Here is a 27533-nt window from a genome sequence, read left to right as displayed (position 1 = left end):
CCTGTTTTTTGGAATCTAACCATAGATTACAAAGAGGTCTTACAATTATCCTCTAAGGGACGCTTATGGCTAATTACTCCTACTGTTATTGCTACCTGGAGACAGACAGGTGAACAAGAACAGGGTCAGGCAGAAGAGGACTAAGTTACCTCTTGTTCTTTCCTGATACTGAGTAGCTATTTGTGATGTTCCTGCTGGAAAGGGAAGCTTTAAATTGTTGCTGGTGTTGGGATTATTAATCCAGTTCGCTTCTCATCTTCAGGACACCCCTGCCATCGTTCTCTGAGAATACAAGTCTGGGGACTTTGCTTTGCTTTGTTTTATTCCTACACCCTTTCCCCTAGGACTTGAAAGTAATTAGATGTAATGAAAGGCTTTTGATTCTTAAATACTTTTAGATACAGGAATCTTCCACAGTCATAGTTGTCGATCCATTCTGGCTTTTAACTGCAGGATCCTCCTAAATTTTGGCTACTGAAAGAGAAGTAAGAGCAGTTAAGAGCTTACTCTAACTTCAGTGGCTATCACCAAAAAGGGTAGGAAGGAGAAAGATTACTGTAAGTACTGTGGAGATATTTTTAATACTTTCTCCTGGAGCTCTCTGGCATTTGTTACATCAGGCTCTGTTTCGAACTTGCATGTGTTTTAAATTAAATATATATAAATAAATGTTGGAAGGACATGTTATCTTTAGTACTTTCTGTTCCATAGACGAAAAAATACCTAAGCTTTTTGCTGTACATAATTTGTGTAACTGAAGAGCTCTGAAAATATTAAATATGAAAAAAAAAAAAAGCCTGGGTTGAAAATTTTACTGTAAATGGAAACTGTGGGGGAAAAAAAATAGCAAACTGGCTGCTTACTGTAAGAACTGCAGCACCTTGGGGAGATCTGACCTCCTGCCTAAAGAGATATGGTTTGGGAGCAGCAGATGCTCCAGATTTCCTAGGCAGTAGACAGTGTTAACTTTTCTGGATTACAAAACAATTCTTTCTTTCATTTTTGTGTTCTAATGGAAGACTTGATTTGCCATTATGATGTTTCAGAGTGCAGCCTGGGACCTCTAATCTTATTACATTGGTCCAATGAAATTTTTTTTTTAGTAGAACAGAACTGTCAGTGTGTACTGGTCTTGATACTATAATACAGAACTTTTTCTATTTTTTTTGTTTGTTTACAATACAAATTTTGTTTGTTTTGTTTTTTTCTATTTTGTGTGAACGATGCTGGATTAGGGAAAGCTTTTATTGGAATTATAAAAGCCACAAAATAAAGTGATGTTCCAGGCACTGCCTGTCCTGTTTTAGTTATTGATGTGTTATGGCCCTATTTTCGTTACGTACTCATTTTCTTAGTATGAAAAGAACGAAGGGCAGTTTTCTCTGACAAATTTGACAGTGCCAAGCATGTTTATATGTGAGAGTAATGGAGATGAAATTCAGGTGCGAAAGAGATTCTGGTCTCCATCCCTGTGGAAAAAAAATGCAATGCGATGATTTCCACCATGGAATGTTTTGGGTTTTTTGTTTTTGGTTTTTTTTTTTAAACTCTCTTGGAAACAGATTTTATGGTTTGTTGGTGTGCCTTTTGGTATCTGGAGCTCATGATTTCATTTCTGATACCCCAGCACACAAGAAAAGCTTGTACTTGAGTGTACGGTGTCAACAGAGAGAACTATAGTATATAGGAAGAACTATAGTATATAGGAAGTAGTTCAGTATGTTTGTGTGCTGTCTAAGAGAAAAACTCCATGGGTTTAAATCAAGAGGCTGAAGATGATGAGGACTGAAGTCAGATACTTGCACTGATTTAGCTTTTATTTATTTCCCTCTTTCTGTATGATACAGTTTTGCTATAGTCATTGTTTATCATGGAATGAAGTTGCCACTGTAGGGTTTGGGGTTATAGTAGAGGAGACTTTGGAGAAGAATTCTTTATAAATTCATAAGATATTGCTTGCATAAATGAAACAGTAGTACTTACAACCTCTTATAGCACAGTCACCTAGAGTAATAGAGATGGTAACACTATGATGTGGTCACAGCTGTCATTCCACTATACATAGCTTACTTGTTCTTCTGTTTTATCAACTTCGTTCTCTGTGAGCAGCAGTGTATCCAGCAGAATGGCTGATGATGCTTGGATGGGCGAGCTCCTCAGCCTCATTGGGCTCTGGTACATAATGGGATTAATCCCATTTCTCATCCCATGCATAACAAAGAGCTTGGAATTTTCTGTCACAGAATTTCTGATAGAGATTCTGCTGGAACACTTCCGAAGGACCCTGCCAGTCTTTGTGGTCCGATAGTTGCAAGTGATATACCTGCTGAAAGCCTCCCTAAATGTTTTGTTGAAGAGTGTGTAGACAAGAGGGTTCACTCCTGAGGATACATATCCTATCCAAACAAATATCTCCATGAGCTTTTGAAAAACTTCCTTGTTGCACGAGTGGCACAGGACTGAACTTATGTTAGTTATGAAGAATGGGCACCACATCAACAAGAAAAGAAAAAATACAATTCCAAGCACTTTTGATGCTCTTTGTTCGTTAGTTATGGTTTGCATGGATTTCCTCCCAATGGTAGACATTCTACAGATGGGCATATCGTTGGTCAGAGTCTTGTCTTTTCTAGAGCCGTTCAGCATGGCCACCTTTTCTGGTGAGCAGGCAGGTGTAGCGTCGCGTTGAAATACTGTGGACACTGTTGACCAAGTGAGACGTTGAGGTGGCTTGTTGATCAAATAGGCCTTCTTGCGTAGCACTTGAATTGTCAGAAAGTAAGTGACTATCATGATAGCGAGTGGAATGAAGAATGCAGCCACTGATCCATACAGAATGAAATCGTGAAAGCGATCAGGCATCAGAAGACATGTAATATTTGTAGAGTTTCCATTTCCATCTTCAATTCCTCTGATAGGGACTGGAATAGCAATGCCTAGAGAAGAAAAACCAAGTACTTCAGTAACTGCTTGCAACCTCAATTTTGAGCCTTAATCTTCAGTCTTTAAAGAAAAGTAGTTCCTGAACTCTCTCTGGAGTAGGCACAGGGTGACTTGAGAAAACATCAGCTGTTGAGAGCATCGCGTGGTTAATAGGGCAAATAGTAGTGTGTGAGACTTGGCAAGCTCAGTTTTAACAGAATGACACTTCCCCTTCCCCCCCTTTTTTAATTTTTTTAAAATCAGATTAGGGGTAACCCTTAGAAGTTGAGAAAGCAGTATGAAGTTGCCAACATCTCTAGTGTAAAACACATGAATTGCTTTGAGTCTAGTCATTGAAATTAGAATGGCTTTTCCCTCTCATGAAGTGAATTTCCCTAATGCTGTCTGCCCCCGTATTTTTTTCCCTCTTTCTTAGTGGCATCAAGTTATTGGACACAGCTGATGTTTTTGCAGTCTGCTTGACTTTCATATATACAAGTAGTTAAATAGATGCCAGAATTAATCAGTGTGTGCATTTGAGACAGATTTGTTGTATCAAGTCACTTGGATATTTAAGAGTGTTTAAATGAGGCTGGCTTGCTTGCTAGCTCTGTAATTCAACACTTAAAAAAAAAAAAAAAAAAAAAAGAAAGTTAGCAGTCTTGCCTTTTAAATGAATTTTTTATAACTGCTAAATTACAGTCAGCACTTCATTTGCCAGCAGTCTGACATTACAACAAAAACAACAGGTTCCTTGCTGTCTAGTGAAGGTTATTTGTGCTATGTTTCCTGATACCACTTAGAGATCTAGGGATTTACAGTATTCCTCTGGTTACTGAAGTTGACTGGGGCAGCAGGAGGTGAAATGGTTTTCCATTGAGCCACTTGACCCCTTCCTTGAGAAGAGGCACTCCTTTGGATACAGCGAGCCTTTAAAGTGAAGATGGAATTACGTTAACCTTTGATTTGGAGAAACGAGACTCTACTGCAGAGTACTCTCGTGTTAGATAAAAAGAAATGGAATGTGCAGCACTGATTAATAACAATGAGTCAGATATTAAAGGTCAACTTTCAAGTGTCACATCTCATTAAGAGTTTCCTTTTTGTTGTGATAAAATAAAGAGGCATCTTTTTTCCTGTCATCGCGGTTCTGCCAGATTTTTTATTTCAAGTTGAAATTTCTGTTTTTGGGCATGCATGCTGGAGTCAAGAAGATGAATTTACCTATTCTTTTATGCGTCATTGGCTAAAGTAATCCAGAATTATTTTTCTCTTGCACACAGCATAACAACGCTAGGCCTATTGCTGCCTATGGTGTGCATTAGTTACAGGAATTCAATGTTTTCACCATCTTAGCTCATTTAAAGACTCTCTTTAAGCAGTGAAGACAAGCAAGGTGCCATGTGCACAACAGGGAGACACTAATAAGTATTCATACATTTGCATCCTTTGTATCAATTGTTGGGTGATTTTTTTCTGAAAGGCCTTTTTGTATGATATGTTGCCAGTGCATGGTAGTCTTCACTGTGGCTGTTACCAGCTGCTCACTTATCTTTCAATTTTTGGTGCAAGTAATTAACATTTTTTTTACTGGCTTTATGAGACAGTTTTAAGTAAGGCACTGATTTTAATAGTGTATACTCAAGGCTTAAAGTTGTGTTTGGATGGATATATATTAGATTGTTTCCACAGGAACACAGAATCTTGCTTTCCCATGAGATGTGCTAGCCATGCAGATGTCAGAATTCTAACTTGTGGGATTTTAGAAGCACAAAGTATGATGCTGATACCTACTCAGTCCTTGACCTTTCTGGTAAACTTGATGAGCAGCCACTCAGACTTTTGATGTAGCTGTGTATGACCCAAATGGTTGACTTAGGGTGACCCAGATTGGCCAGATGTGTCTTTGTGCCCAACTTTCACCTATTGTTTTGGATATGAAAAGCTTCTGCATTACTTTTCCAGTCTCAAAGCCTCACGTACCTATTGAAATGAGCCAAACAATGATGATTTTGATGATTGTTGTAGCCCATGAGTTGTACTGGCTGGCCTGGATGGGCTTTTTAATCGCAATATAGCGGTCTAGTGAGATGGCACAGAGATGCATGATGGAAGCTGTGGAGAAGAGGACATCAAGGAACAGCCAAATGGGACACAAGGCAGTTGGAAAAGGCCAGGCGTTGTCTGGAAGAGAACAGAAAACTCATTAGAATCTTTGCTTTTTTGAGAGTTTTTAGTATCTTTCTTTTCCTCATTTGGCATCAGTACCTGTGAGAAGTTCCTAACCCTACAGAAACTGAACGTTGCCGCCACAGCATTCATTATGTGTATTGTAAGTCGCTCCCTATCTTTCTTTCTGCTTTAGATCATGAGCTCTTTGTAGCAAGGGCTCTGGATTGAAACAGTAAAACAGATTTTTAAAAATGGGTCATGACTGCTTGGTGCAGCACCCTAATATTAAATGATGGGGTTTTTTGGCTTTGTCTCTCTGATAGTCCTCTGATCCAAGCACGGAGGAGACAGCAGGCCATAAGCAGTATATTAGTCAGTCATTGCAGAACTATGTGTGAATCTTGAAGTTAGCAGTAATCTTGAAGAATAAACAAATGATATGTTGTCCAGCATCGTGTCCATTATTAAGGTTTTGTGGTATTCAGTGTTGCATCAGGTAGATATTTTGGGAGGCTGGGTCTCTTATTCTTTACGCTTCTAAACTGAAATAACTTCACTGAAACTGACTTCTTTCACAACTGCTTGATTTTTCACTCACAAGTTGTTTATATTACAATCCACTGCAAGCAATATTAAAGCTGAAATGCACCATAGTGGTGTTTGTGTGTAAGAATGTTCTGTAGTCCTGGAAGTGACTTTGTGAACAGAAGTTTTTTCTATTTCTAGTTGTGTCAGTTCAGATCTGCTCAAATTGTCTCTCCACGTAAAATTAATCCATGTTTGATCAGTACTTTTTATTAAAAGCCAGATAATTCAGTTCTTCAATGAATAATGATTAAGGAAAAAAAAAAAAAGAAAAAAGCCTGTAACAATCAAACTTTAAAAAAAATCTCCTTGCTCCAAACAAATAAATCTACGTGCTGAGAATGCCAAATGACTGAAAATATCGTACTGTTCAATCTTATCAGTGTGGTATTGGCACAACAGTTTGACATTAACAGGTTTTCTCATAATATGTCTGTTAGATGGAAATGATATGGTACTGCTTTTGAAATATGAGCCCCAGAAGATGGAAAATTTTAGAAGTCAAACATAGCGTGCGCTTTTCTGCATTGCTGTGTATGTTTGGGAACCTTCCCTGTAGGCATGAATGATGAAATGAACTCCCTTTTTCCTCCCAGCGAAATCTTCATCCCCAGAACAACAGACTCCAGGTGAGGATGGTGTGGGAAATAGGCAGCAGGGAAGAGAAGTGCTCTAGTTTCAGACCACTAACCTGTAAATTTGACGTGGCATCTAGCTGTGTATTTATTAAAATAGATATCTCCATTGAACATATACTTCAAAACATTGCCGTTGCAGGTATGAGGAAGTGATAATTAGTGTGTTATGAAACAGCTACTGATGTCCTGTTTTTCTGTCTACGCTTTCAACTGGCCTTTGAGCAGCAACAAAAAGGGAAAAATGAAAATGCCTTGTGGTTCGTTGAAGCAGAAAGCAAGCCAGAAAAAAAAATACAGTTAAAAGAAATAAAAATCATGGAAACGTTTTCTAAGTCGAAAAAGGCCCATAAGGATCATCAAGGATCATACTACTACTGAGTATGGTGTAAATGATGCAGGGTTAGCTCAAATAAAATGTGGACAATGGAAAGAGTATTCTGCATCTTGAAGGATGCACAGAGAACACTGCTGGGTTTCAAGTAAGCCCCTCACACTGCTGATTAGAATGCACGCATGCTGATCCCTGGGTTATAACTGTTTTACTTTCTGGAGAACAGCAGTGTAAGTTATTTTCATTTGCAGCTTTCTTCTCTTTGCAGAAGAAATTTCTCAAATACTTCTTCCAAAAGCTGCTTTTCTTTTTAATATAATGAATGAAAACAGCTTCCTGGTGCAGAGCAACTTTGTGAGTTTTATGAGCTGTAGAGTTAGTTGGTAAGTGCAACTGAAAAGAAGGCTTTGTCTTTCAGTTTTTCTTTGGAATTGATTGCAGAAGGCAGTAAGTCGCCACATCAGGGTTATAAATTATGTTCTGTTTTCTGTGTGTGTGTTTTTTTTATCCAAGCAAGATCAGGGTAGATCTTAAATGCAGTAGCTGAAAAGAGTTGATGAGCATGGTCATATTTGAACAAATACGTAGTGAAACTCTATCCGTAAATCCTGAAGTATCAACTGGCTCTCTAGGATTCGTGCTGTGGCACACGTTGCTTTTACTTTTACTTTTATTTACACGTGTTAGAAGCTTGGTGCCTAGCATGGGAGTGACTGCTGTTGGCTTGGTGATGAGTGGTGGTGGTGTGTGTCACTGTTTGCCTGTTGTGTTATTTTAGCAGTAGGGAAAAAGCAGAATATGAATTTTACTTCAGGACCCAGAAAGCATCTCTGACCTCTGACAACAAGCAAGCAGTTGAGTTCCTGCTTTTTATAATTTAGATTGAAAGTAAATGGGCAAGTCCTGCCAAACGGCAGGGTGTGAGGGTCAGACTGTTAAAAGCTCTGATTCTCCTGTTATAGATCCACACTGGTGGAGAAAACCAAAGCATTACATGATTCACTGTGCTGAGATTTCTCCACCTTTTTTTTTCCTTGGGAGTTGAAATGCTGATCCTAACCTGGACTGGACTTCTTTTTTTCCGTGAAAGCCTGGGTTAGCTGACAAGCCTGCCTGCCTGAAATCTTGTCTGCTTTCTCCAGCTCAGGTGGCATAAGATAAAGATGCTTCCTTCAAACCTGGTCTCAGACTCTGCGAACTGCAGTGCTGCTGCTGCAGATTTTCCTTATTTTTAATTATAATGTGATAAAATATATGCTTTACAATTGTCGTGCACCTGGAGAGGTAAGACAAGCTTTTATCACAACTGTCTGTCCTTGAGTAGAATATTTATTTACAGAAAGATTTATGTATAGGAAATACCTTGGAAATGTGTAATCCCTAAACCAGTGCATGTATGTGCACGATTGAGAGAGGTCTTTAAATAGACTTGAAGACAGTTCGTTCTCTTGCTACAAGGGCTGCTGAAATGTGCTGCGTGTAAAGGATTCTGTGATAGGGATCGTTTTGTTGCTGGTAGATAATGATGCTTTTACTGGGAAGGAAATTGATATTTTAATCATCTGCTGACTTAAAGCCCAGACTTCAATCTTCAAGCTGTGGTGTGTGGGTTCATGGCGGCAGCGCTCAGCTTTGTGGTCTCAGGAGGCCCAGGCTCTCCGTGCTGCTGCCTTGCTCTCTCCCTCTTGAGCTGCTTGCTTATTTCTCCGCTCCAATTGCACTTCCAGCAATTCTTTGCTGCCGTGCAGGTCTTTGAATTTCATCTATGGCACCTTTTTCTAGAGTTGGTTTGACAGAAATGAATGCTAGTTTTCTTACTTACGTTTAGATTTGAGGTTTTGGACAGTAATTGTCAACGCAATAAGTTTTCTCTTGTTTGCACAAGTAAGAAGGAGAGATTTTCTATGGTTCGTAATCAATAATGGGGGAAGATTGGCTCGATTGCTTCTGATGAGTTTCTAAAGTCATGGTTTGCAACGTGGGGGGATCAGCTCTGCCTTTTGATTTCTAAGTGGATGCATGTGAGGAATAAAGGAATAATTTAAAAGATGGCACTGTCTGCAAGTAAGCCACTGCTTGTGAAGCACAGACAACAGACCTTTTCCGCTTTAAATCTTGCAAATCAGATGCTCCTTCTTAAGAGTTTGCTAATTTCACCATCTGATGAATAGCAGCATCTTTGTTTTGCTTCTGTGCAGTAGTTCTGTGTTTATGAATGTGGGTAACTTTGGAAAGCTAGATTTCAGAGTGTGCAATGATTTCCTAACGTGCCCACCTTTTTGTAGAAGAAATGAGGGAGGATTTAGTAACCAACAAAAGCAATTAACTGTTTGTATTTTCTGACACTTGTGCTCTTAAATCAAAATTGCACTATTGTATGAATATGCATTACATTTCAGTCACCTTACCTAAAAGAGGAAATCTGCTTCTCACGGTATGATACCCATGGGTTGGTATTGGATTTTGTTTTTTTTTAAGGGCAGCTCTTTAGTATTGCAGCAGCCTGTTTCTGAAGATTGTTCTCTATCAGCAGTGCATGGAGCCGTTAACTGTAGGAGCTTTTGCATTTGAACACTGTGACACTAATTTGTCCAAAGCTGTTTAATGTGACTGCGATTTAGTTCACACCTATTTCCTCAAATATTCTCCATATAATTAGATATCAGTTCCGAATCAGAAGCATAATATTTGTATTCCGTATCTGGAAACTGCACACAGCCATTGCATTATGACTGACACATTCCTGCATGGAGGTGCCAGGAGGCTGGATGGCCTTCTGACAGTCAGTGATTATTCTGTGTCCAAGTAGTTTTCTGGGTAAGGTAGCTTTGCGATTTAGGCCTGCTATGCACTGTTCTTGCTTGATTCCACAAACTCCTGATGTTTTGCTCATGCTTTGAGCTTCAGCATCTCATAAAGAGTTCATAACTTCATAAAGAGGGAAAGCAGTTTTTCTGCTTTGGAGCCAGAGAGAAAGGTGAAAATTTTCAGTTTTAACTGCTGCTGTGTAGAAGGCTGGTTGCAATCTCACTCAGTAAAGTTAGTTGTAATTAACTGCTTTCTTGTGTATTTCCTGCACCGTGAAAAATGCTTTTGTTTATAAAGATTCCTATGATGCTTCAAACTGTGTAACCAGGATTTAGCACCAGATTAATTGGGAGAGATTAAGGAGCAATATTCTCTTTATGAAGTTTAAAAAGAAGTTATTGATCTAGCATAATTGAAAAGCAACACCCAAACCTTCACAAAGAACCTGCCTTCTCTTTTTATTGTCACTAGTCAATTAGCAGTGCTTTTATAGGGATCTGTGCTTTTATAACAGCCACTAATTTTATTATTTCTGTTATTAATGAGGTCTTTGGCAAGAACTAAGCAGTGACAGTGTCTGTGAATTAGCACTTGCATGCAGAAGTTCCTCACCTGTGTGCACACTTCTTTTTCAAGGTAGAAATCCCTGTCCCAGTTATGTACGTTCTGTCCTCTTTGTAGAATCTGTTGCTTGAAATACCTGTCTATTTTATGATATCTGAGAATCCTAACCTGATGCCCTGAATTCTAACCTCCAATTCATAGACTGCTAAGGAGGGAACGGTCTGGAATGCACAGAAATTCAGTGTCATTTTAATGAATAGCCACATTTATTAGTAAGTGATTGCAGTCCCATGCAGCAAACAAAGCTACCGATGCACTTTCTGAAGTAAAGTTTGATTGTGTTTGTTTGTTGCTCAGGCAACTCCTGCAGCCCCAGCACAGGAAAAATGAACTCCTGCTGTCTTTCATTATCTGCAGTTCAGTGGTAGCTGTACCCTAAAGATAATTCTGTAAATCCTTAAGTTTTCAAAAAATCTATATCACATTGATTTATTTTTTCATTTGTATAAAACTGAAATAGACCATTTTTAATTAAACATTCTTAAAGAATCTTCAGGAGTAAAAAAAGCTGCTTTCCCATGGATCTCTTTCTGATTAGTTGTCAAAAGTAGTATTTGCTATAAAGCTGGACATGAGAAAATATGAGAGTCATCCTTACTCTGTAATGACTAACCAGAAAGAAATTGTCTCACCCAATATATGTTTAAATAGAAAAAAATCTGTTTTATTTCGTGTGAGGCAGATTGAATGGTGAATCTGAGTCTCAAAGATCAGGTACACAGATGGGGCTGCCCTGACGTGACAGGCAGATATGGGAGTTCTTTGGGGTGCTTTACACACCTTGCCATTTTTCCCACAGCAGGAGAAAATCAGGTTCCCAGAAACTGAGGCTGGTAAGACTCGTCATTGGTGCTTCCAGGAACCATGTTTTTAAGAGATGACTGTCTGTCATTAGTGTAATATCCAGTACGACAGATTTCGAGGTTGAGCTGAAGTTACTGGAAACAGTGATTCGCTGTGCACAGTGTAATTTGCCATGTCTCCCTCTGCATAGTATCAGCTGTAAGCCTTAGGTGCTTTTTCAGTGGTTTGTTTCAAAAGAAGGACTATCCACTGAGGATGTGCTTACCATAAAGGCATTAGACTGCATTATGGTTAGAGGAAGAAAAGATTTAGCCCTCATCCAAATAATATTCAAAATCTCAGTAGCGGAAAGCAAACAACTTTTCTGTTTAAATCAGAGTTCCCAGAGTTGTACCCAATATGCAAGCCTGATGGCACGAACGCGCCGTACTCACCAAACAGTATTATGAGAAGGGCAATCGGCATCACAAACAGTCCCACCAGCAAATCCGCCACCGCCAAGGATGTTAGAAAGTAGTTGGTGGCATATTGCAGCTTTTTCTCCAGGGACACCGCCAGGATGACCAGGATGTTCCCACCGATGGTGGGGATGATCACCAGCAGGATCAGCAGTGCAGCCCAGTGCACTTTGTTTCCTTGCTCATCGTTTGAGTAGTTCTCTTTGGGTTCTGTTACCGAGAGAGGTGACAAAGATCCATTGCCAGCTCCAGACCCGTTCAAGAAATGTGAAGGATGGGGCATCTTTGTGCCCAGCAGGATGTGTCTGAGAGCTGTGTTTTGTGCAGGAATCGCGTATGGTGCAAGAGTTCAGTGTGCCTCTCTGCTCCGAGATGGTCCTGAAGAAAGGCCAGCATGGTCAGTATGGTAAACTGGTCATCTGCTATTTTGAGGTACAGTAACCATGTCAGAGCTTGGATCCAATTTTTTTTTTTATCCTGTGCCTTACTGGGTGTGTTGAAGTCTTAAAAACCCAAGTCCTGTCTTGTGTCCATCTCTGGCTGTTAGGGCTGAAGGTTTGACGTCCCCATATAGCGAGGTTCAGCTCTTAGAAGATTGTACAAGAGAATTCAATGCCTGAGAATAGTAAGCAGTTCATTAGCTCCCATCTTTCACCGCTGTAGGAAAAAAAAAAGAGAAAGAAAAAGTGGTAGATGGATTTGGATGCCAGTTGTTTCCCTCTAGCTATAGCGTACGAAGGTTTGCTATTTGTAAGCACAAACTGGTGCAGGCAGATGCTGGTGTGATGTGTGTGCAACTCCTCCTCTCTCCAGTGCCTACTCTCCGGCAGCCTGTGCGTAGGCAGGCAGCAGTTCCCATGTTTCCTCTTAATAAGAGTCCTATTTCTCCGGAGAGGATCACCCCAAAAATATCTTCAGAAATGATGTATGTGGTTTCTGTTTTATTCTCAACAGTCCCTACTTTATCAGGTGAGGGTCAGGAAGTTGCAGATAATAAAACACTGGTGACAGTCCCAAGGGGACCATAAAGATTTATGGAACTGAGACCTCTAAATTTACCCATTCCTTCAAGGGGGGGGTGAGTAAACCTTTTGTTTTTGTAATCTGAGCAGGGCTTCTATGAAGCACAGCCTTTTCTCTTCCTCTCCCCTCTCTCAGCTCAGCTGAAGACTTAACGCTTGCATTTCCCCCTCCAAGCAGATGCTGAAAGAGTTCTGTCTTTAGCTGAACAGTTTCTGAGAGGACCTGATGTGCTCTAAGTCTCAGGTGAAGAAAGCCTTACCTTTTTCTCTTGTGTTTCAGTGGAGTTCACTTGTATCCAGGAAGATACTCTGTGATTTGTTCTTCGTTTTCATCACATGGTGGACTTTAAGATGAGGTTTTTCGCTGTTTTCTAGAAAGCCGGTTGCTCATTTATTTGTCTCTTATTTTTCAAACGAATGTCTCTTGTGTGTTTGTTTAGCACTTAGCGTTTCTTTTAACACCAAGATGAAGAATTTCTCTTTGAGGAAAGCTGTCTTCCTTACCCAGGCATTTTCTCTGGTTTTTGAATGCAGGAAAAGAATCATTCTTGCTGCATTTAAAAAAGATAAAGAAAGGATGTCCTTTTCTTCTGTCCTTCCTCTTCTACTGTCTTGATGATTTTACTTATGTGATTAGCACGGTCTCAGTGCAGTTTTCTTTGTTCATTAGCAAAACTTGCAGTCTGCTGCTACCCATTGTTTGCTGACCGACTCATTCCAGTGCATGCAGCTCCAGCGCTTGGAAGAAGGGAACTTAGTGAGTGGGGGCTCGGCTGGAAAAGAGCCAGCGAGCATTAATTGATTCAGTGCTCCAGCCCTATAACGTATGCCTCTTGTAGCTGTGTAAGGATCTGCAGATCTTGCTAACAGCCCTTCCTCCTACAATATCCTAACTGTACGCAGGGCAGCATGCGTGCATATGTGCGCGATCGCTCTCTCTGCCTCTCTCTGGTCAGAAGCACAGTTAACCCTGCAAAGTTCTGCTGCCACAGAAACGCTCTGATTAGCATGCTGTTTTAAGTGTGGGGGCTGTTACTTTAAATCTTTCTACTTGCAGCTGCTTCTTATTATTGTGAATGTTCGTTTTTGATACCTTCCAACTTTCAGTCAAATATGTGTATCATCTCTAAGTTTGCGTATTTCTTCATTAAAATGGAAATAGGTTTCACTTCTGTGGACATTAGCTAGATAACTGAGTAACAGAGTCATTGAGTTTAAGGCCAGAAAAGAGCGTGATCTAACCCTGGGACGTCACTGACCATTACACTCCTGAGCTGCTCGGTGCTCAGCAGGCTCAGCCTGCCGTTTGGGTCCTTGGTGAAGTGTGAATCAATTCACGTTCGTTTAAAAGTAAGATAAACTTCTTTGGAATAGAGCTCGTTAGAGCCAAAGTGAGAGAGAGTGTCTGCCAGACGTGAATAGAAATATTTAGCTGGCAGTTTGGGTAGTATGCTAGAATATCCAGCAAAGTTGTCATCACTTGTTCTGTATTTTTACTGCTTAAAAAGAAACCTTTGTTAAAATTTCGTATTGTCTTCATTTTCAATTGACTTTTGATGTCTTTACTTCGTAAGACGTAACTTTCTGAAGAATAAAGATGAATAATCTGGCTATGGTGATTCTGTTTCCTCGGGATGGAGCTATTGGCAGTAGATATAGAATCGTGTATGTGGAAGGAATGCTGGATTAAAAGCAGCGAGGTGCAATAAACGATAGATTCATCCTTTAATTTCAGTTGTTCTACTTGTGGGCGTATGCCATGTGCAGCTGCTCCTCGTGTCACATCTCCAAATTAGGAGAACAGAGTTAAAAGCTCTGGGGGTTAAAAGCAGACCGTTTCTATCAGAAACTTCTGCTCATCATCAGCACCAGTTATTGCTATAAGACTGTGCTGGATGCTTAGCATTATCTTTAAAGAGGTGGGTTTTTTTCTTCTTCTTATATTTTTATCTTCCACAACACAGTAGACAGAGTGACTTCAGTGTGGGGGAAGTGTCGGTGGTGGAGAAATGTAGTTTTGTCAACTTGACTTGTTATAAATCTTAGGCAAGTAGGAGAAGCGTCTCTTCAGGTTGCTGTGATAAAAAGTTCTTTCTGTCAGAGGGAAAATCAGGTGTTTCCACTTCTCTAGAATACCTCATTGCATTTTATAACATAATTTATATGATTAAAACATCTCTCCGCCTCCAAAAATGTCTGAATTAAACAAATTAGGAGGGAGAGGTGCTTTGATGTAGCACCACCCAAAGGCCGCCCTGCTGCCTGCAGGTGGGTGTGATGGGAGCTGTGTGAAAGCATCCTTATGGAAAGGGGAAGGATTTTTCAATACAGGTTAAAATAGTGTTCTTAGGCCCTTCCAGAGGATGGTGATGAGACTTCAGCTACACATAGGCTTGTTCAGAGGACATACAAGCATATAGCTTTGTGCGTTGTTCAATTTCAGATGGTTAAAAAGCTTACCTGTCATTCATAATGGTTTTTAACTTCCTCAGGCTTTAATAATTCTTCTGGAGGGGGGGGAAGGAGGGAGGAGAAATCCACTTGTATATCATTACAGGTCTCTAGCAAGTTCTCTGCATGCCTGGCTAGGCTTTCCCTGCACGCTCCACCTATATGCCCCTTTCCTCTCCAGTGGTAGAACTTCAGGCTCGCTACACCCTGCTTCACCATTAGTATTTGAGCCATGTATAGATATTTCACCACAGCTATTCACTGCTGTTATTTCTGTTTCCAAATTGCCAACAGTGTTTTATTTGAAGGGGTCCGAGTCTGCTTCAGTCACGCCGTCACTGGTGGCAGTGTCCTTTGGTAGGCGCCCATCCCTGCGGCTCCTGTGCTGCAGCTGTTTGCAGCCCTCTCCTGACCTCCTGCTGGTGGGAGGCCGCCTGGGAGCCCTCCTTCCTCAGCAGGTCTCAGTGACGCAACTGGAAGGCAATTTGGATAAAATTGGTGTGGAGAAAGAGCCTGTGCTGCATGAGATAGTTGCAGGAAATTCCTGGCCCCTGAATAGCTTGCATCCTTTTGTCAAGGGAGAAGTAGATGAGATTTATGCCCATGCCTATCAGACACTGAAATGTGCCAGTTTGTTGCATTTTTGTCTGCACTTTTCCCCTCCCCTGTGTTGTGCCCTGCTGCACACACACTCTGCAAATTGTGCAGTTAGATGTCTGCGTTCTTCCTTTATTAACTCATGCATGGATAAAATGAAATGCATATTAAGCTTTTCTTCTTTACTTGTCACCACACAAGCAAAGCAATGTGTAGAACTAGTCCTGTATCAAATGATTAATTCATGTCCATTAGCTTAGAAAGTCATATATATTTATAATCTTTTGAAGTATGACTGATGAAGAATTTCAAAGATAAATTTGACATTATTCCCCTCTAACATTTCATTTTTCACCAAGTTGTAAAGCCCTTAAATGTTTAGACTAAAAAATAAGTGTGTGAAGTGATGGTTCAGACAACTCCATTTTTAGTCTCAAGTCAGACTCAGTGTGATGTTTATTTTCAGTATTCTCTTTGTTTACTTGTATACTTGTAAAAGGTAGCATCGGAACGTTTTCATGTTCAAATATTGCTAAAACAGAAGCAGAAATGACAGTAGTCCTGTAACCTTCAAGATGTGTAAGTCTCAAAATGGGAGATAAATTGCACAAGGGTATTTGGATGTAATTCTGAGATAATGAGTGCAGTGTGCTTCAAGATGGGACAATTGGAGTTGTTAATTTGTCTTGTTGATGCACACTTCTTAGACAAAAATAGTAGATTGTTAAACAGAATCAAAGGACCCAACAGTGTGTGGTAAGTTTCAGTATGCCACTAAGGCTGGTGTGGGCAAATCCTACAGAGAAAGATGACTTTGTACCTGCAGGTATTGCAAATGTAATTTACCTTCAGAACTTCTACCTCCCCACCCCCCAGGCCTTAGGATTCTGAATAGAGCTGCTGTAAGAAAGGATTCCTTTTGAAAAGGAAATAGAATTTGCAAACTATGGAGAACTTTTCCATCATCAACATCATTAACTGAAAGGACGAATGCCCATCCTCCACTTCCAACCAATCTGTATGTCTTTCTTCAGATTAGGCCTATATTTTAGTTGGGGATTTTTTTCTATCGGAGGCTTAATAAAAACTTTATTTCTGGGAAATTTCAGGGCACTTGGAAGCTAAACATCAGCCTTCTATATACAGCGCAATATTTGTATGTTTATGAGTGTCACGTATTATATCCCAGTGATGAACATCCTCAGGAACGAGATCAAAGTTGGGGCTGAAGCTGAGGTTGCGGGGCAGCGTTAGGCAGTTGTGTTGTGCTTCTGCGAGGATTCAGAATCCTCAGTAAAGCAGTGTTTGTTTCTGTGTGGTTTTGAGAGGAGCCACTTGGTGAGTAAACCCGATAAAATGCCAGCTGTTAGGTTTTGCTGACGATTTCTCATTACTGTCTTGGTGCATCTTAATTTTCTTAAAGGTTTTGTTTATGATTTCTGAAACAAACCAAACTGTACCTTGGAGCAAGTCCTTCATCAGCAGGCCAAGTATCACAGCAGTAAAACTTCTCCTGGCATGGGCTGGAAACAAAGCTGTAGCTGGCTACTGTGCAGAAGTCCTAGGGAACAGACTTGTGAAGCTTCTTTGGCTTCTTAATTTATTTTGTTTCCTGATAACAGAAGGAATAGAGCCAGTTGTGACGAAGATTTTTTTGGTTGTGGGTGTGGATTCGTTGACGTTTATATTTCTTTGGATTACATAGGAGCAGTAGAGCAATACTCAAATGAAAATGAAGGAAACAATCAAGCACTTCTGTTGTTTTGCTGTTGAGTAAAATGTAATTGCAAAACCAGGCTGCTTGAGCAAAACCAGCATTAGGAGGAAAGGAAGGAACCGGTGCATTAAAGGTAATTTGGTTTAAAAATAGACACTGCATATCTTCCTAAGATATACAGCCCAGGTTAAAGACCTGCCTCAGGCTTTAATGTAGGAATTTGTTGGATTAAATTACTGGCCTCTGTTACAGGAAGGTCAGCACAGGGGACTACGATATGTTGCTTTGGGCCTCACAGTATATTAAATATATTCCAAGTTCAGGGTTTTTACTGTGAAATGGGAATGTCTGCTGTTGAAACTGCCCCCTGTGTGTCCGTGTCATTCCGATGTTTCACGCAAGTTACTGTCTGTTTAACCTGCAGTAACACCTGGTGACCCTACCGGTGCTAGGAGCAGCCTCTTGCTGGGTGTGACTGCTGAGAAATTCATTCGTCTTCACTATTGCTTCTCTCCTTCTCCCACCAAGGGAACATAACCACACCAGCTCATTGAGGGGCACGATGGAGGAGGTGGAGGCCTGCAGCAGGCGGCCTCGAGCAGAGGTGGTGTGGGACCTGCATGGCGCTGGTCCTGATGGAGGGGAGACTTCCTCCATCAGAGCGGAGCTGCCTCTCTTGTGCTGAAAGCAAGTCAGTGGCTCGTGTGGCTGTGCTCGCAAGGAAGGGTGAAAAACCTCGGGCTGAGGGGAGGAGAACGTGATGGTGTTTTCAGCATGTTCCTCAGTCCGATTGCCGGTTAGAAGTAATTCCACAGGAGCAAGATTGCAGGCTGGGACTGCGTAGGAGGGTGTTTCAAATTGTGCCTTTGATCACGTAACAGAACTATTTGGAGTTTTATGAATTTTATTAAGTGAGCTTTGGAGCTTATATTTGCTAACCGTCTGGCAATAGCATGTAGGACTTTGTAAAGCATTTCAGCAGTAGAGCGAGCAAACACGTTACAACGTAAGCACTGATGCCAGCACTGCTCTTGTAACTGAGGTCATGTTCCTCTGATGAGTGTTTTTATGAGGCTCTTCAACTTCCTCTGCCCACTTGTGATTCTGCCTTCTCTTGTGTAATATGTGGGGAAGAACTTCTGGAAGACTGCGGAAGTGAAGGAAGTGGTGGGATCAACTTCTGCTCCCACGATGGATTTACAGGAGGCCATCTGTCATTGTTTGACTGTTTTATGAGTAGATTTGAGATAAAAGCATTCAAAATAATGACCACAAATAATGTAAATCTGACTAAGAATTCTGCAATGAATTGGTGGGTGTTAATCCTGATTTTGTAATAAAATCTGTCGGAACTTCTGACCCTGAGATGCAAGGATCTGTCCAAGTTAATGATTCTATAATATCCAGCTTTCTGAGCAGGAATGTAATGATTAATTCTTCAAAGTGCATAATCACATCTTTGCCAGAAAAAAAAATTTCTCCAGTCTGACTTGCAATCTGCCTGCTCAACATTTGCTGAAGAATAGCAAACAAAAAGGTGTTAAGAATCTTTGTTCAAGAACTGAAATCTTCTGTGCAGCTGAATGCTGGGGCTCACTTGTTACAGGATTTGTGATTCCCACTCTCCACATCAGCTTGTTTTGAGTAAACATTCAGCCGTTGTTTGAGCAACAGACTGATAGGTGGTTTTACACATGCTTTTTAGGTCATACTCTGTAGTCTGCTTGCTTGTGGGACAGAATCATTTTGTGTCCCATCTCCTGAATTCCTAGCGTTCCTTGTCATGGCTGCATCTTAGTGCTTCCATCTGTTCTTCTCGTGTATTTCTCATGTGAATGTTTTAGGAAGGAACAGAGTGTTGATGTGCTGAGCAGCCTGTGAAACCAGGGTGCTCGTGGGTCCCCTCAGCAGCGAAGTGAGGGAAGCGGTGGGATGCATGAAGCAAGGCTGGAGCCTGGGTGGGTGCTGCTGGTCTGAGCTAAGCAAGAGCAGGAGAGGGGAGTGCAAAGGTGGGTTCAGGGCTGCTTATTGGAGGAGACTATGGGGGATGTGCTGAAGTGGGAAGAGATAGTAGAGCAGAATTAAGCTGATTATCTGCACAGTGCAGAATTTCGCATAGCTGGATATGTGAGCTTGTCTTGGGTCCTCGGTCATAATGAACAAAGAAGATGCATTATTGCTTGAGATTTCTTATATCGGTTTTCTGTGGTTCAGGTATGTGTTTACATAACAACACTGGAGCATAATCATGTTTCTTTTTTTTTTATGCCTTGAGTTGATTGAGTACTTTGATAGGCACCTAATAATGCAACATGATGCTATAGTTCCTATGTACTACAAGTACTGTCAACAACCTCCAGCTTCCAACATAGCAAACATAAGAAGAAAAGAGCCAATACCACAAACTGACTTAGAACTGAAAGTTAAAAGCTGAGAACACCTTAATTTTAATTGTATATTTTGATCTGAAATCAGCTTATAGTCAAACCAAATGGCTTGTAAGACTGTCTTTAGGATCACAGATGTGACAACTGCAGAACTAGTCTGGGCTGATGGGCAGTGAAATGCAGAAGATAACCAGATGATATGCATTTTGAAACCACTCATAATTAAATCTCTTGCAGTTTATAGTTTTCCATTTTTCTCTTTCATGAGCATGTACTTGCCAGCTGCATTCCTGCATTGCTTGTGTGTCTGTGGTGTCATGAGATTGGGTAGATTTAAGAAAGTTCAGAAGGCAAATGAGTACGAGACGTGCTTATTTTCATTACAGAAAATATACATTGAGAAAAGAACATTTTAATAGGTGACAGCTGTGTGTCGTACCTGCTGGGATGGGGAAGTTCATTAATTTATGCACTTTTCCCTGTTCTTCTCTGGGCCCTTCTGTTCTGCTCCTCTTCTTACAGTTGAGAAATGCAAAACATACTGTGTAGAAGGACAGTTTTAAGTTTTCCTGTATCAACAGAACAAAGTCTCCAAACTTTGAAGAACAGTAGTAATAAATAACACTTTATTTTGCCTTTCTTTAGGACTCCTGAGCAATGTCCAAGTGTGGTTTCTTTGCTGTCAGAGAGCTACAATCCCCATGTGCGCTACGGGGCTGCCATGGCTTTGGGCATCTGCTGTGCGGGCACTGGAAACAAGGTGAGGATCAGATCCATTCACACTTTCTGTACTCTCCTTCCATAGAGATGTTTGTGCAGGAACGTCACACACAGAAATCACATTTCTTGTACATGCACACTCCTAGGCAGCTGTAGGAGAGCAGTACTACTTTAAATTTTGCTCAAACTTTCCTAAAGAGTTTTCTTACTGTCAGTAGCTACTCAATGTTAAATGCGTGTTCAGTACTTCAGAACCATTACTCCATCCTTCATCCTTGTACAGATCACTTTAGAGGAGGATGGGGAATGCCAGTGATAGGAAAGCAACAGCCAGCAAACCAGCTCTTTTCTTCTTCTCTGTGGTATATAAATCTCGGAAAATTCATGCAGAGCCAAGTGCACTGAAATTAAGTGTGTTTTCCAGTGTATAATTCACTGTTCCTTTGAAAGTATCAGTAAGAAAGAGAGAGCTCTCACATGTGGGAGACAAGGGTCTTTCACACTACTGTAAGACAAGCACCTCTGGGATAAGCTTCCACACTCCATCCACGTGTGTATTCAGTACTAGTTCTGAATCACAGTTTTGAAATAGATGCACAGATTATATATTTGAAATTAATATTTCATGCTTCCATACCTTTGATGCATCTCAAATGTATCAGTATCTCCCTTCCTAGCCAGTATTAAACGTTACTTCTTTGGCTCTTGCACACAGTGCTCTCCAGCATGTCACTTGTTGTGAAATGCACAGAATGCTGACGCGTGCTTCCTGCCATCTTTAGTACCTAAAGCATGCAGACTTGAAAGCATACTGAGAATACTATTTTTATCCAGGTTGCTTTATTCCCAAGTGGAAGGTGGAATTAAGGAGCTAATTATTTTTAACCTTCTGCATCTGACAAGTTGATTTAATTGGAAATGCTTTTAGTCGCACAAAGGAGTCTGTTTTATTTCCAGATGCTTGGTATGGTAAGGATCTAAACCATCAGATTATGCACATGCATACCTTCTGAAGCTTAGATTAGTAGGTTTTGAAAGCCTAATTATATTGGACTTTAGAAATTGGGAAGCTTTTGGTCATGGTCAATGTTCCATTATATGGTGTTCAGTGCATGCCAAAAGAATGAATGAATGAGCAACCCATGATACCTTCAGGCAGAAGAGCTCAGCCTTCAAGATAGCTCATGTGGCAAAAAGCAGTCTAAGTGAGGGCACTGGAAGTTTTTCTCAGAAATGGTGTTTTGTATGAAATCAGCTTGTTTGTAAAAGCCTCACCAAGTGAAGTACACCGAGAGGTGTGCGCTGGGGTACTCATGCATTCAGTTGCTTTTGTTCATGCCCTCAGTTTGTGTGAACAGAAGAAAGCTCAAGAGACTGCCAGGTATGTCCAGCTTCCGTAATCAGAAAATCACATAATGGTTTAAAAGTGCTCTTTGAGCTTCTTGTATTTCCACGTGCCATTTCAGAGTGCTTTTAGACAGCCTCTGTATTGCCACTGACCAAGTTTATCTGTACAGCCGATGGCTATACAAACTGCTGAGGTTTGCTCCATTTAGATCTGAAGAGTGTGGCTGGTGAGCACCGGCTAAGTACTCTGACAACTTGCTGTTGTTGACATGGATAATTTCAGTCCCTCTTGACACCTTTTCCACCTTATCAGTGAGTTGGTGCAGACACAAACTCAGACCACTGGCCAGGGCTAAACAGCAGTTCTCTGTTGAATTATCAAGCTGGAAAAGCTCGCTGTGAGATGAGATGAAATGAGGGCTGCAGCTAGACAGGAAAAGAGAAGAGACAATACAGCTGAAGGGAAATTGAAGGAGGAGAAGGATCTCATTTTGGCAGCACTGAGTTTAGAAGAGTTTTGTCATCTTGTGCAGTGTGCACTGAGGACCTTGGATGATTAGAAATGAAATGGTAACTGTAGTAATTCTTTGTATGTTTACGGCATGGCTTGCAAAGTGGCAGAACTGTAAACAGAGAATAAAGATGTTCCTGGGGAGATTATTTAGTCTGAGAAGCCAGCAAATTTCACTTGCTGATCCTGGATATCTAAGCAACATGTATTACAATGGGTTCCTTATAGCTTTTCATAATCCATATTCAATATTGAAACGAATCTTTATTGGTAGATCCAAGATAGATTGTGTTCAGCTAGGCTTAGTTGGGAAGTTACTGAGTTTGGAGAAGCAGTGGAGGAGTTTGAAATGTTTTCAAAACCCGAATTTACTACGTGGATGCCTATAGGCAGCACCACTTGATGTGGGTTTGCCATGAGTGCTTTTGTGTGATGCTGAATTTTACTGACTTTAACAATGAAGTATAAGGTCAGAAATTTGGAACTTGATTACTTTACTATCTCATTTTCTAACCTCTGACACATTGTTTGATATCTCTGCATCATTTTTAAATGGAAAATGAAGGTAACACTGATGCATTTTGTTGCAAAGAAAGCACAAGCATAATTTATGTGTGGAGATTAAGACGTGCCATTGTCAATAGTTCTGATGCACTGAATTTGTTTGTTGTTTATAACAACAGTTGCTGATCTATTGTCTTGTTTCTGCAGGTAGATCTTGTTCCAGCCAGTTGCTTTTTTTTGAATGTATGTGTTAGCACCAATCTTAACCTTGGATTACAGTGCTGAATCCTAGGATACTGAAAACAATATTAACTTTGTGATGTTTTGTTGTTTTTTTTTTAATAGGAAGCAATTAATTTGCTTGAACCAATGACAAATGATCCTGTGAACTATGTACGTCAAGGAGCTCTGATTGCATCTGCCCTTATCATGATCCAGCAGACTGAGATTACCTGCCCAAAGGTAATAGTGGCATGCCTTACATACCAGCTTGCTAGGTTGGAAGTGTGGTGTTGGATGTCAGGTTGTTAGTGCTCTGTACGTAAGCATTAGCAAGAGAGTATGTGCCTCCTAAAGAGCAAGAGCTGAATGCAGAGCAGGAAGCTCCGGTGTGGGCTGGAGCATGCACTTTGGAATGAGGGAGTGATGCATGGCAATAGAAATATGCCTGGTAAATGACAGCATTTTAACTTTGGGTGTTACCTGAATACACACTCCTGCTTAGAGAGAGTGTGTTCTGTAACGATGCTAAACTGTCTTGAAAAAACACAAGTACCTCCCTTGTCTCAAATGTATCGAGGCCTGTAGACATGTGATTTGTGTGAGCAGGGCTGTCTAGTAAAGCTTTTTTTTCTTTTTTTTTTAGCAGCTCACTGTGTGCTTTTCAGGTGAAACAATTTCTGCTGCCACAACTGTCTCAGTTACTTTATAGCACATGATTTTTTTTTTAATGGAGCTTTTCTTTCTGCTTGGAGGGCAAAAAGGGTTGCGTGTGCTGTGTTTAGCTTTTAAAGACAGGTTGCCTTGTGAGTATATGACAGATGATAATACGCAAACATTTGTTCAGTCTGAAAGTCTGCGTTAATAGGAGCCCTGAGGTTTCACATTTCATGTTCTCTGGTGAGCAGTGAGGCTGAGCTGTAGCTGGTACTTTGCTACTCCCCTATCGTAATGGGTTGCTTTTATTGCCATCGTTTCAGAAATTGAACTATAATAAAAGCAGCCACACTTTTACTGCATTTGGATGGGGAGAATGAGGAGGAAAAAAAACCTTTTTCCATTGGAAAATTTTGCTTGGGAAAGCAAACAAAATCCACAAATACAGGTGCTTGGGTATTTCCAAGGCACAGAATGTATGGCTGTGCTAGCAGTTGGTTCCTCTGTATTATTTAAAAATAAAAATAGAAAGGGAGTTTTTCACTGAGCATGATCTGGCAGTTGCATTATCTAAATTGTAGTTCAACTGAATAAAACAGGAGAATAGTAGAGCTCTGTAAGATCCCCTCATCTTCCAAGATACGAAATGACTGTAACATGAAGCTGGAAGATCCTTTCTTTGGAAAGAAACCACTTGTTTTTATCATTTCTTCCACTGGTTGGAATGCCAGCTCTGAGTATAGGAAGTTAAGTTTAATCATTCTTCTGTGCTCTTCTGTAGTGCTGGACAAATGGTGTAGCCTTCTCGTGCCCTTCCCACCCAAAAAAATAAGGATGATACTTTCTTTTGTGAAAGGATGCTGTGAGTAATGCATCTGTTGGGTTTTCAGTCTTTTGAGATGGAAGAATCCGTGTCCTATCCAGAAGTGCAAATGGAAGGAGTGGTCCTTTTAGTGTGTACTAAGTCAGATTTCTTTCCCCAGAGAGTGCTGCTATCCTTAGCTTCAGAGCTCTGTGTAATACGTAGGCTTACTAAACAGGTTGTTAAAATAGTTGGCTAGCAAATAGAGGATAAGATGTACAGTCTGGGACTCGGTGCCTTGTTTAAAAATGGGGAGAGGAACTGGAAAAGCTTAATGCTGAAGCCCCATTTACGAGCCAGAATGCGTTGTTACATAATGCAGATGCAGAAGGCAATTTATGACGCGGTCATAGAAACGCTGCAAACGCTGAAAACATGGCAGCCAAAATCCTACAAGATATAAACTAATAAGGAATCCTTGAAATAACCTGGTGATTTAGGAACTGAGCACAAAATGTATCAATTTTATTTCTTTTGAAGAAAGTTACCTGTAGATACCGTGATTTCTTGCTCAAAATTACAAGGAATATTGTGAGGAATATGCTGCCCATGACGTTATTTATTATCCTCATTTCTATGGGAAACGTTTTAGAGCTCTCTGCCAGCCTGAAGAAAAATTGCTCTGATGTGAAAAGGTGGAGTTCAGATAACTGGCCATTGTTGGGTTACGGTGATGTGTTTTAATCTGATTAGGTTTCTAAACTGCATGACAGAGCAATCGGTAGATAAGCAGCTAACAGGCGGCACTCCTTGGGTTTCACGTCCCACAAAGTGTGTTTGTGGTCTTTGTGGGGTTATCAAGAAGCTAAATTTTACATTTAGACAACTTCATATCATTGTCTCACTGCTACTAAATGCTCTGAGACGCTTGGCACGCAGGAGAGCGATTTAGTAAAGGTTATGGCGTAGAGTCTGACTGCCTTCCTGTCATTACTTCTGCATTTGGTACTGCCTGTTTCTGGTAGCCTTCATGTGAGCAGTGTGCTTTGGGTTCAAAAGACTTCAGATTCTCTGGTGCTAATTGGAGATGAAGACAGGAGCAAATGGAGTCATTGCCCTGCTTTATCCAGCTTAGACATTTGGCATTAATTCTACTTCAAGCATTTTCTCTTCCCTTCCTTCAGATTGGAATCTGAAGCATGGAGAATAACAGGAACCTTTCTCTCAAACGTGCTGTTATCTTACTTTCCTTTACAAGTTGAGCTCATCAAATAGGCTACTCATCTGCCCATGGAAATAGCTTGGTTTCCCATCGTTGTTTTTTTATTACTATTTTTTACTTTATTTTCCTCAGAACCACTAACACCAGCAGTCCCGCCTTGGAACTGGTTGGGGCTGCAATTACTAAGTGCATTCAGTACTTCTGCATTGATACAGGAAGGTTTTCAAGAAGGAAGAAATACAACTTCAGAGTTTTGAGCTACACGTTGCAGTGCTGAAATAATAGCAATAAGTGGAGATTTAATAATCAAATTATTTTAATTCACTGTGTTTCATTTTTTTATTTGTCGTCTTCTCGGTTGCACTTATTATTTAAACAAATAGAGGTTAACTGAGTGATGTATTTAATAAAGAAATAATTGAACTTGCAAGTTTCTGAAGTGCCCCAAAGGATGTCAGGTGCTGTGTGAAGCTGACTGTGTCTCTTTGGAGCTGAAACTCAGATTCCTCTGTGAGCAGCCAGCGTGGCTTTTCCTGTCCTCTGCTGATGCGTTTCAGAACCATATTAGTGTAGGATGTAGAATAACAAGTTTATTTTGTGAAATGGAATCCTGAATTATAGATATGATGAGATCACTGTAACAGAAATCAATGGCAACTTTGTTATGCATTTGTGACCAGCAAGGCAATTAAGACAGCAATTTGGGAGGCATGCTACTTGTCCTAACATCTTGTACTGGATTTATTGGATTTCCTTTTGCTGTTTGTGCGTTGGGGCGATGATCTTTATGGGATAAGAGGATAATGAACAAGATGGAGTATTTTTCTTCCCTTCTTCTTTGATCATCTTGGCCTATTTTCTCTTAAGATGTAAGGAAACCAGGACCTGATATTTCTTTCTTTTTTCTAACTGAAATGCTACGTCTTGCTAGGATGCAAAAATGTTTTCTGCAGTACTCTGGCAGCACCTTTTTAGCTTTCCTTCACAGAAGCCTGTTGCTGTTGGATGCTTGCACATGCTGTATGCTCTTACATAGTTTGTAGCAATCATACCTGGAACAGCTTCCGCTTTCAAAGATGGATAGAGAAAGCACACAAGCAGTTTAAATATTCTTTTATTAGAAATGGATTCTTATCCTTCAGAATTTGCACTTGCAGTAAGCATCGCACACATTGGCTATCACAGTTTCCATTAGTGAGCAGTTAATAAAACAGAGGCTGTATTAACAGACCCACGGGCTTTGCATGCATGATGTTGACTGGTGGAGGGAGAAGTGGTAAACAACCTATTTAAATGTTAAATAATACAAGTCCCTTGGGCTTGTGGTAGGAAATGGTGCTGTATCATTCCCATGCCTTAAAGCCTGTGTTGTTTCTTCTGTGTTTCTAAGGTTGCACATTTGGTTTAATTTGAAATCAGCAGCATGCAGTTTTGACCAGCATTAATTGTCAAAATGGTGTGTGGCATCTTTCTTAGGAAAGATGAAATGAGTCACTGCCTATGTTTTAGTCTTCCTCCAACAAGTTGGCCAAATAAATTCCTTGATAGCATTTCCAAATACTGCGAAGTTTTGAAAGTACTTGAAGATTTTGAGGGAGAAACAGACCTTGCGAATTTGACAACATATTAAACAAATCAGCTCAGTAATATGGGATGTGCTCATTGCTGAGATTTGAAGGGAGAACAACAGCAGATTAAAGGACCACGCCAGGTAAACCTTGACATGTTTTACATCAGCTGCTTTACAAACTATTGTCTGTTGACATCGAGCCATTCTGTAGGAAGTGACTGCCACAACAGTGAAGGCAGAGCTGAGGTTCTGTCTGTACCTGCTTTGCTTTCCTCTGGGGCTGCATGAGGATGGTACTTCCCTACAGCTAAACCTGCCAAAGCAGGGTTTCCTCAATTTCGAGGAAGGTTTTACAGCTGGGAGCTGATCCAGTTAAGAATGCCTGATGCTGTGATTCTGTTTACCTATAGGGATGGCCTGAAAAAGCGTGCAGACCTGCTGTTCATTCTAGCGCTGGGTCACTTG

At 40.6% G+C, this 27533-nt stretch overlaps 2 protein-coding genes across 3 annotated transcripts in view; one reads left to right on the top strand and one right to left on the bottom strand.

The window, feature by feature from the left end:
• The window catches only part of PSMD1 (proteasome 26S subunit, non-ATPase 1), a 61790-nt gene that overhangs the window by 19129 nt on the left and 15128 nt on the right, over positions 1–27533 (top strand). The window contains exons 17-18 of the mRNA XM_042878092.1: positions 20162–20276; positions 22944–23060. Coding sequence (XP_042734026.1) covers positions 20162–20276; positions 22944–23060 — 232 coding nt within the window. The remainder of the gene's footprint in view (positions 1–20161; positions 20277–22943; positions 23061–27533) is intronic.
• Positions 1800–13236, bottom strand: HTR2B (5-hydroxytryptamine receptor 2B). Of its 2 annotated transcripts, XM_042878120.1 has the most exons (4): positions 12625–13236; positions 11319–11999; positions 4906–5106; positions 1800–2936 (listed from the first exon to the last, which is right to left on the bottom strand). In XM_042878120.1, exons 2-4 carry the CDS (start codon positions 11623–11625, stop codon positions 2056–2058), a joined length of 1389 nt encoding a protein of 462 aa, XP_042734054.1. In that variant the 5' UTR covers positions 11626–11999; positions 12625–13236; the 3' UTR covers positions 1800–2055. The 2 variants fall into 2 exon arrangements, with proteins under 2 accessions (XP_042734054.1, XP_042734055.1); XM_042878121.1 differs by lacking the exon at positions 12625–13236 and having other exon boundaries at positions 11319–12402.

This window comes from Lagopus leucura, unplaced genomic scaffold, assembly GCF_019238085.1.
Source record: "Lagopus leucura isolate 7727_CA_CO unplaced genomic scaffold, USGS_WTPT01 Super-Scaffold_100021, whole genome shotgun sequence".
Taxonomy (NCBI): domain Eukaryota; kingdom Metazoa; phylum Chordata; class Aves; order Galliformes; family Phasianidae; genus Lagopus; species Lagopus leucura.
Note: the sequence above shows the minus strand (reverse complement) of the source record. Positions and strands in the feature narration are given on the sequence as shown.